Source organism: Gavialis gangeticus, unplaced genomic scaffold, assembly GCF_001723915.1.
Source record: "Gavialis gangeticus isolate Ggan-Ray unplaced genomic scaffold, GavGan_comp1, whole genome shotgun sequence".
NCBI classification, from domain to species: Eukaryota; Metazoa; Chordata; order Crocodylia; family Gavialidae; genus Gavialis; species Gavialis gangeticus.
In genome coordinates, this window is record NW_017729032.1 from 254,339,335 (window position 1) to 254,350,282 (window position 10,948).

General features: G+C 37.2%; 1 protein-coding gene across 2 annotated transcripts in view; it reads right to left on the minus strand.

Annotated features, from left to right (window-relative positions):
• The window catches only part of EPHA3 (EPH receptor A3), a 405,788-nt gene extending 395,138 nt beyond the window's left edge, over nt 1-10,650 (minus strand). For both annotated transcript variants that reach the window (XM_019525737.1, XM_019525736.1), the window contains exon 1: nt 10,448-10,650. In XM_019525737.1, the coding sequence (XP_019381282.1) occupies nt 10,448-10,526 (79 nt within the window). In that variant the 5' untranslated portion in view covers nt 10,527-10,650. The remainder of the gene's footprint in view (nt 1-10,447) is intronic.
• Nucleotides 10,651-10,948: the final 298 nt, after the last annotated feature.

Genomic DNA, 10,948 nt, shown 5'->3' on the forward strand with positions numbered 1-10,948 from the left:
GGGCTCCAAAATGATGGGATGCTGGGGGACTCTAATTTAACTTGAACCAGGAAGGGGTCTGGGACAGAAGTTTCATAAACTGGTTTGACCTCGGTTGATCAGTTAAGTCTGATACCACATTCAACCAGGTTTATGTTAAACCAGTTTCAACCATTTTGAAACTGGTTTATGTGCACTGAACTTCTGTTCTGTTACAGGTTAAAACCAGTTTCTGATTATTTAAACCAGTTTATATGTAACTTCTCTTCATGGCCAAGTGGAAGCCCTGAAGAACTGTTTTCACAACCACTAAAAGAGAAGTATGCAAGTATTTAAACTGGCAGGTTATGAGCCATCTCCCATGTGCAGACACAGACAGGGACAAGTTTTGTAATTGATAGGACTATTAAATCCACACAAGATAGATGTATGAGGAGTAAAATATTATTATTTTTGTTTGTTTGTGTTTTTCAGATAGGAATTAAAGCTATTAAACATTTATTACTAAGCTTAAAGAAGTGTTAATCTACTGACAAACATTTGACAGTATCAAAGTGTTCAAAAGCTAGTTGGGTAGGTGCAAAATAGGAAAGAATATACTCATTTTATTGTGCATCCAATACATACTGAGTCTCCACAGTTCACAATGCCCTTAAGTCCTATTAAACTCACAGAAGATTGGGCTCTAATTCTAACAGGATAAGAGAGAAATCTCTTAAGCAGTCTTTCAGCAGAAGACAGCAACTAAACTAATAGACACGTTGCCAGTCAGGAGCAAGGTGCTTTGGCAGAAATGATTGGGAGATTTCTTCACAGCTTTGCAATTTTGCTTAGTTCCTCACATTTTTTTCCTCATAGGTGAACTTCACCTAACCCAGATTCAGCTTAGTTTTTCACTAATCTAAGGTGTTGTTAAAACTCTGTCACTCACTTTCTAAATGTGCAAAATCCTATCACTGGAGGTTTGGTATATAATGTTTACCCAATGGGTCTGATAAGGTTTCAGATTAATTCACCTCCTATTTCCTGTAGGTTGTTACATTACCAGCTCTTTTCATTAGGGAAGGAATTAAAAAAGTAAAATAAAGGACAAGCATAATGGAGCTCCAAGCCTCCCATTGGAGGGAAAGAGGTGTAAATATATTTTGGATTCCATTTTATGCTCAAATTCCTTCAGCCGTCCTTTTTCTAGCATCTCTTATGGACCATATACAAATCTTAGTATGTGAATTCAAGGTCCAGGCTCACAGAGAGTGATTCTACTGTGTTACCATTATGTTTAATCGGGAGTAACTCCACTGAGTATTTCCCCATAAGCAGTGTTCACCCCTGTAATGATTCCCAAAAGGACAGAACATACTAAAAGGCCCTGATCTTATGAGGTCTTGATCATGTACTGTTTTGGGGAACAACAGGTAATCAATAGCTCTTTGATGCTAGAGTTTATTGCAAGACAGACAAAAACCTAAATAAAGTAGAAGAATGTTAATTTGCTAAGAAGGCAATGGCAGTTTACTGAGTTACAACTATTCTAAAATTTAAAAATGGGACTGTACCAGAAAGCTTCCTCCTCCAAAGCAAAGATATTAGACAGATCTCTCTAGGCAGAGAGACCATGCTGAGGCACTATTCTATACAGGTGCATGTCCCAGAGTTTTGTTAATCTTTTCTTTCTACGTGTCTTTTTAAGGGCGCATTTTTTTGTATAGATGCACAGAGTATGACATGCTTGGGGTCTTACCCACTTCCTTGTGCACACAAAATATACCCAAGGGAAAATCATTAATTTTTTTGTGCGTGAACTGGGAGAGTAACAAGCTGATAGCATCAGAAAGTGTCATTCTGAGGAAATCAAGATGCTAAAACAAGTTCTATTTTCCAATACAGTGATGTCACCAATATGCTATTTCATTGTTTCCCAGGTTAACAGAATTTATGGAGGTAATTAATGCAGAACATGTGTGCTAAGCTATCCATATGAAAAATGGAATTGCCCCAGACTTAAATTTGCTGCCTTTCCAATTCAGACGTTGCTAACATTTTTTTCACTCTTCCCATATGCATGAACTACAAATATTTATAACTAAGGTAAATACTAAGTTAACTATTACATTCTTACCCATTCACTCATCACAATTTTTCACTGTCCTTGGTCTGCTGGTTCTTCACCTCCTCCCTGACCTGAGGAAGAATGCCCTGCATTTGAAATCTTGTCGAACTCTATCCCAACCGTGCAGTTGGTCCAATAAAAGACGTTACCCCAAATCCTCGCCTCTCGCATCACCTCGTCCCAAGACTCTTGCCAATCATGCCTTACGCTCCCCTTGTGTTCACATTGGGCACCCCTGCCCTTCTCAAGCATAGAAATATTCCTTGTGCACAAGCCCCAGACCCTATTTTCTGCCCTCCTTCTCTTCAGTCAGCATGCGTATGTGTAGGCGTTCCCGCTACTGGATATTCTAATAGATCCCGTGTCCACTCACCACTCCCCCAAACTCCATCACAGTGTGTTCTGTCTCTAGCTGAGCCTAACCACCACTTCATTAGGGAATCACTAAGTCAGTGAAAAGGAAAGACTTGCAAAAGACAGTTGTAGGATTGGACTCTCAGACCTCAACACCTTATTTACTCAAAAAAACTTCATAGCTATACGTTCTCCAGTAATGCTGTTCCATGAGTATCAACATCACGAAGCTGACTGAGGAGACAAGGTTTGTATTCTTTAACCTCCTGTCATTTAAAGGTTAAATAGGGTGTTAAAAATGTCTAAGCCCTGCCTACATGGCAGCATCCATGGAACAGCTTCCACTGGAAAATAACAAACATGAAGCCTGCTAATACACACAAAGCCTGAATGCTTTTGGGGGCAGGGAGAGTCTTTCTTTGTGCCTTGTTCAGTGCACAGCACATTGTCAGCATTGAATTAAGAATTATAATAGTGCTACTAATGGGAGTATGCTTTGGGCAGTTGTTTATTTGCTGAGATTCAGCTCAGGCCTTCCTCTCTACTTGACCAATCCCATCCCAACCCTCTTCTCCCATTAAAAAAAGCCCCCAAAATGGAAAAAAACCCTTAATTCCATGGTGTTTCTTACTGGACACATTTTGTGGGAAGCCTGCTGTACAGTGAAGTAGTTTTTGCATTTTTAAAATCTGAGAATCCAGACAGTTACTCTCTCCACGAGAAATTTGCTTTTGTCATGGAGAGAGTAACTTTCTCCTTAGACAAAGAATTCAAAGCAAACATTTAAGTTTGTATCTCCTTTTATATGTATACACACATATGCGCACATATATATTATATAAAATACACACACACACACATTATATATATGCAGAGTTCAGATTTCTAACAGTCTTTTTATTAATATCTTAAAATACAGATCCAAGTAACTTTACTTTTTCCATTGAGGTATAGATATAAAAACCGTGTGGGAAGCAGGCTGAATAAAAAGGAAATTTAAAAAAAAAAGAATCACTGTTCCCGTAACATATTACGATAAACTGCCCTGACTGAACCTTATTCAGTAACATTCATCCTATTGTTTGCTTAATTGCTAGTAAGTTTCTGCTACTGTTCATTTCGTCTCCTATTATCCTTTCATCAATATTTTTCCAGCAAATTAATGGGATTTTCTGTCCATATTTTGCCTGAAACAGCAGGATACAGTAGTTTACAAAAAAAAAGGAGTGTGGCAGTAACGTTTCTACTTACAGTGTGTCTAGTTTAATAACATCTCTGCAAGTTTAAGACTTTATTTGGTGTGGTTGCATTCATTCCATCCAACCGTCTCCCAGGCTGGAGTGTAATTATTTTGTCACTGTCCCAACGTTTTCTTTCAGATAGGATTATCTTTATTTCTATATCTTTATTTCTTTAGTCAGTCACTCATTACTGAGCTTCACAAGCAGTCCATAATCTGAGGGTCCCAATTGCTATTTCACATTGGCTTCACACTGTTTTAAAAAAATTAAGAAAAAACTTTTGGCATGATTTTGAAATGCACCAAAGTGTCTCAGACAACTGATCCTAAAGTAACAGAAGTTCTTTTAAAAATTACTCCCAAGAGATGATAATGAAGTTGGTCCTGAATTAAACCAGATAAAATCTCTCTTGAACTTCTAAAGTTCTTTATGATGAAGAAGGGTTTTTTTTTTAATTGTTTAGAAAACAGTTGCAATTTAAAGCTATGGATTTTATTTTTAATTTCCTTCCAATTCGTAGTACCAAAAACAGCAGTTGCATTACAGATCATAGTAATGAAATCTCATTGGTTCTATATGCACAGTTTTTTGGTCTGGGGTTTTGTTTTGGTTTTTTTTTTAAATATGGACTCTCTCAAATGGAATGCTAAAGACGTTATAATGATAAAGAGTTGAAGCACACTCCTAGTATAATTTTTTTCCTCCTCCTTTTACAACCCTTTCACTTGGAAATGCTTCTCAGCAACTGAGCTCTTTTTCATAAAAAGTGGAGCACTGGTAAAAGTAAAACAGATAATGACTTTTTCAACAGAGAATCCCCACCAGTTGCAACCAGTTTCTAAAATCTTGAATAGTGAGGGGCTCGTAAGCCCTGTGATACTGCACGTACCTCTGACCTTCTCCTAATGGGCAACTCCTCCTTGCCCGGTTAATTCAGCAGCATCAATGTCAGTGTGACTTGTTGAAAAACATCACAATTCGGTTTCATAGAGCATCACATGGAACGTTAGCAATTTTTTAAAGGACATCATTATACCTCCAGATAAATGAAGCTGCAACCTGGGATACCATTATACCTAGATGAATAACGGATACCTAACAGAACTACATCAGCCTCTGTTTAAAAGTCTGCAGACTGTACTCTCGGATTTGGTAACAGCTCTGTAGTGACCCTCACTGGTGATAAAATCCAGATCTCTGAAAACAAAAAACCTTCTCCGAACACCTGCATATGTATTTCTAAGCCTTTCATCATATGGGGATTACAAGAACAAGAGTGGTTACATACTTTCCCGGAAGAAAAGTTGTATATTTTGAAACAAAAATTGAAAGCAAGCATGCCGACAACACTGCTAAAAGTCACTCATCCCAAGGACAGCATTTATTTTAAACAAATATCAAGATTTTTGCTGAAAGGAAATGCAAACAAGATCCATTCAGTTATAATGAGAATTTATATAACTGAATTATTTGCAATGAGCATACTGTAACAATCACTGAAACAACTTATACGATTTTTTCAGTCAGCTGATGACCGTAAAGATTGTAACTTCTTAGGAGTTAACACAGGGAAAAAATGAAACAGCATTCCCTGCCGCCTTGCTTATTACTTTTTATTTGTTTGGGAACATATGAACATATAAAGTGCATAAAGGTAAATAAATAAATTGTAACAAGAACCTTAGTTTTAGATATGTTTGTAAATTAAATTTGTTATTGAGCATGGACTGATTTTTTTTTTCCTTTTGCCACAATGCAATAAACACAGAATTAATCAATCAGGAAAGATTTAAAGTGACCAATACAAAAGAAAACAAATAATTCAGAGAATTAAAACCTCCTATTAAAAACAGTCTTACAAAACAAAGGATCTGCTCTTTCTCTTCCTGTATCACTGCATGTTAAAAACAACATGGTGTGAATTTTAAAGCATGCTCATTACTTGTCTCACCATATAGATAGGGATTAAAGCACAGCAGCTTTGAATAAGCTACAGCTGTATGAAAAATAGCCCTTTAAATCTCACCAGTTTTATTCTTCCTAAATTCAAGTCCAAGAGGACAATATGGTTATTGTTAATATTTCTCAAGCTATTTTTATGGTTTTCACAATTAAACTCTTAAAAAGTAGTCGCTTAACTTTAAATGCATCAGGATTTATGTCATGATGCATCAAGCCCTGCATGACCTAATAGCAGCTGACATACAGTAAGAAAAGGTTTGTTAAAAAGTATTTCTAAGACAACACTCCCTTTCAGTTTCTACAGAAAAATTTCCCATCTTTTCAGCATTTCTTAACATCACTAAAACATCTACGGACAAGTTAGTCATACATTCCACTGCAAAACTGACACTGGTATTACAAAAAATTCAACAGCTGACATCACTACAAAGCATATTAATATTAATAAAGTCCTTGGGTTAAAAACTTACGTAAATAAAGCTATGCAGTTTTGATTGCAGAAAGATGTGCAGTCCCGAGATGGTAAAACATGAGTAACACACGAAACCACACAGTGGAAAACAATATAGCCCAAAAAGAGGAACTGATTAGAAGCTATTTGTTTACCAAAGCTGAGACTATTTAAAACCAAGTACTGTAAACACATTTACAATATTGGTCTCTTTCTGAAGTCATGTTCATAAGAAATTAATTTTATGCTAGATTGAGAGGTTACAAGAAGTTTCCTGTCTGCACAGTCAAAATATTATTGAAGCAATTCAGGTTGTCAGTAAAAGCTTAAACAAATTTGCTGATAATCCTGTTAATGACCTAGGTCAAGTGTTAACTGTTGTGGGTTATAAAACAGTGAAATTAAGGTTGTTGGTACCCTCGGGCAAATAGCATAGTTATAGAAAATGATCAAGAAGAACTATTACATTACAGAATTATATAACTCATTCAATTTCTTGATAATAGATGAACTGTTTAGAAAGGAACTACATTCCTGTAAAGAAAAGAAAGAAAATGTAATCCTTGCAAAGTAAAAAAGTGTTAGATACAACTGGAATAACAGTGCACGTGGTTTCCATGCACCTTAAGGGTAACGGCATATTGTCATACTGCGGTTTCTGTTTGCAAGTTGAAAACTGATGCCTAACCTAAAACAGGGAATAAGCCACTCGCTGTAGTCAGAAATCCATTCTTCTTAACGTTTTCTGATTTCACGCAAAATGGGATGCACTTCAGTAGTAGACAGAGCCAAACCCCACTTTTAAACATCTTAACTACTAAGACTGTTGAGAAGTACAAAGTGGAAGCATGTTTTTATTTGAAGCTAAGCTTACTCCGTGGTGGATAACGTAAGGAATAAGCTTTGTAGGAAATTAGCCGTTTCCACAAGAGAATGGTTTCTCTAAATTAAAAATGTTAGTGATGATGTAAATCATCCCATGTTCTACCTCTCCTTAACCAAAAAAAGTCCACCTGGATTTAATAATGGAAAGTGAAGTAAGCCTACATGACCATTACTTCTATTTTTTTCTGTTTCAGCATTAGAATTAGGTGAAATGACTCTGCATTTTACATCATAGTTTACTATTAAAACGCCTTCATAAAAATCTATTTAATTCTTCCAGAGGCACAGAAAAATCTGACGTAAGTTTCTGGTGACAGACCACAGAAACTTCAATATGCCTACTATGTATTTGCTCCCATGCCACCATAAGTTACGCGGTACTGAACAGCAAATGAAAAGTTCTCTCTTAAAAGTGTTGGTGATGAGAAATTAAATAGTTACTAAAGTTAATTGAATGCCAAAATTAACTGACTATATGGATATATGTGTAAATAAACTATACATTTATATATTTTAATCAAATCACCTCATCAATCTGGCTATACAGACACACCACTTGATAATATTTTCTGAAAAATCACTGCTTTTACCTTTCTCACAGCTGGGTGGGGGTACGTAAATATTCATTTTCCCTTCATTTTTTTGTGTGGAAATTTAGGGCAAAGGTGGGGAGGGAGAAGAATAAAGAAAGATGGCTGGGAGAAAAAAAAAAAAAAAAAAAATCACTCAAAGCAAAATAGAAAACCTTTCTGAACTCAGATTTTAAGCTGCACATGGATACTTGATTGTCAAATGCACTTTGTGGGCTTGTGTCTGAGGTTCACAATTTATAAAAACGCAAACCTTTAAACTTACCATTTTATTCTAAATATGCAGTAACCAAACTGAAAAGCTAACCTGAGCCTTCCTAAATGACCATAAAAATTCAATCATTTTAAAGTTAGTATGATTTCTTTTTTGCAGGCACACTTACTTTTCATCCTGAGGAAAGAACACTGAATATATTCATCTGGAAGATGAAACATGTAGGAGCTGCTCTTTTGTTAGTGCTTCCATTAAACGTTTAGAAAATGTTTACATACATTTTATTTTGCATAAGATTTTAAAATAAACAAATCTAAACCTGAAAAAGTCATAATGAATACTGTCTTGATGAAAGTCTTTTTGGGGTGGCAATCCCCAATATATATTTTGTATTAAACAGAATTCCGCCCCCCACACACACACCCCTCACTTTGCCTAATTCAATATTATTAAATGTCAAAGCCAGCAACTTTCAAAAATAATAAAAAAAAATCCAGTGGTGTTCTTGCAAACTTGGAAAAAATATCTTTTGCCCTTCATTAAGGTCCTAGTTTATACTATGTGTCTATCTGCCACGGAAGCAAAGCTGCTCTGCTGACTGTGTAACAGAACTACGTACCTTATTACGCAGCTTTTGCAATAAAATACACACACACAAGTAAACTTCACTAACATGCTTGTTTGTATTAGCCAAAATTATTTGTGAAGGGTGACAATATTTATATAATAATGCATAGCTGAAGAAAGTTTGAGCTAAGCCTACCACTTTGAAAGCACGTTCTATTAAATAACCTTTGAAACCTTGACTATACAAAAATATTTACACAGAGAAAACACACGTACAAACAGATGATCTATCATGTTTATGATAACATGATACAATGGATGCTTCCCAAGCAGTAAAAACAGAGGATTTAAAATTTGCTTGGATTCATTAAGCCTCATTCATTCCATAATAGTCTAATATAAAATAAATAATTTTATTCAATTACTGCCTAACCCCGAATGTAGCCAAAGCACCACTCAGGTCAGCAGATTTACTTCTGCACCAGACATTATTATTTCAATAGTTTGTATATCTTTGTCTCTGTACAAATGCTGTGTATCAAGCAGGTGCAAGTTTTTTTGTATGTTTGTTGGGGGGGGGGGGGCATTAAACCTTTGCTTCCTGCTAGAACTTATTCACAATCTTTTGGCCTCTGGTTTTTACAGATAAAAGACAATTGCTTTGGACACACTGGTGCCAGAGGCTGTGTCCAACATATAAGTGAGCAGAAACACCACTTATTGTTATCCATTTATCTTTTAAACATTACTTTTCTAGAGAGTGTCGGATGGGTGTAATTATTTTTCTGAAATTTGTGCATTTTAAGCGCAGGAATGTCGCCAAATCATACTAGGAAGGGCAAAACAGAACGTAGTATTAAGGTCTTGCATGGGTGGATTAAAAGAGAATTAGATGCATGATTCACTGAAGGAGTTAAAGACTGAAATTAAATTGTTATAGCAACAACTGTAGATTATATAAACACAGGAGCACAAGTGGCTGCTCTTTTATTTCATTAAAAATTCTGGAATAGAACAAGACTAATTAAATCACTACCATCATGCATATAAACAAGGTTTGAGGTTTAGTTACCAGTAATGGAATCAGAAGATAGGAGCCATATGTCATTTCTTTTATGTGTATTTATGTTAATTAGAAAACTTATGTGATTCTTCAATATAATTAGCAGTCACTTGAAAACTATTTCAGACTAACGACTAAAAAAACCCAAAAAACACAAGGCAATTATACCCATTATATTCCATACAGCAGTCCTGAAACACCAAGATCAATTCTGTAATTGTGTAACGGGGGAGGCACTTAAAATATAAACTCAGTGGCAGAAAAGCGCGCAATCTTCCCCCCCCTTCTTTACTCTTTTCTTTTTTCTCCATCTTTTCTTCCTTTCCCCTCCTCCTTCAGCTCTCTGACACAGCATAACATGTACTTTTCCTACATGCGAGTATCCAGACAAGTACACCGTGCATTACTATGATGGTTCCCGTTAGCAGTGCCATTAACAGTGCACAGACGGCTCATTATAACCTGTGCCACAAAGCAGCCCATCACCTTGAGATGCACAGGCACAACTTTCACCTGGGTGGAAAAATCCAGCTGCTAGATAAGCACAGGGCAATAAGCTTTCTTTCACCTCACAACCTCCCTTCCCTTGCATGCCCAAATGTCATGGGTCACAGTCACTCCGACATATCATCACTCCGAGAGATATGCTCACAGAAGAAAAATTGAAAGGGGAGGAGGGGGAAACATTTTGCTTTTTTAACTTTCTTGTAAGAGGACTGTGGCAGTGACTAGGGGGAGAGGGAAAGGAGAAGCTCCTTTGCATTAATTAAATTAAATGCTAATGGTTTTGCATTCTGATTGCAGATTACAATTGCTCCACATCTGTTTGCAAAGGGCTTAGCGCTCCTTTTCTTTTCTCCCCCTCCCCCGAAAAAAAGAAGAAATCCCTAGTTTCCAGGATGAGCGCACAGTTATAATCCAGGACCACCTTAAAAACCCCGATGTGGACCAGGTTTCAAACAGGATCCGAGATAAAGAGGAGGGAAAGTGCAGGCACTGCTGGGGGCTGCTAATTGCTGTGCCTCCCTTACCTTCGTTGGTAGGATGGAGAATCAGTTCCCCCAGGGCAGAGCAGAGGAGGAGGAGGAGGATGGAGATGTGACAATCCATGTTGCTGGTGCAGCGGGCAGTGAGAGGAGCATATCTTCCTGAAGCATGCCACTGATGTGAGAGCTCTGATTGCAGGAGAAGTTACCATGCTCCGCTCGCAGGCTGATGTCAAGTTTGACACTGGAGATAAGGAGGAGTCTGCTCCGCTGCCTTTCTGCGGGCGGCTTGAGGGGAGCTCGCTGGGTCCTAGTGCCGTCCCCGCCCGCAACAACAGGCCACACGGATGCTCAGGAGTGACGGGGGGTGGGAAAAGAGCACACAAACATCGGAAGTGATCAGCAGGGATCCTGGTATACTCGGATTAATAAAACCCTCCCAACTTTAGATTAAAAAAAGGAACCCCAAATCCACAATTTGCTGTGGTTAAAATGAAACACCACTATATAGATAGATAAATATAGATATAGGTATCTACCTATCTA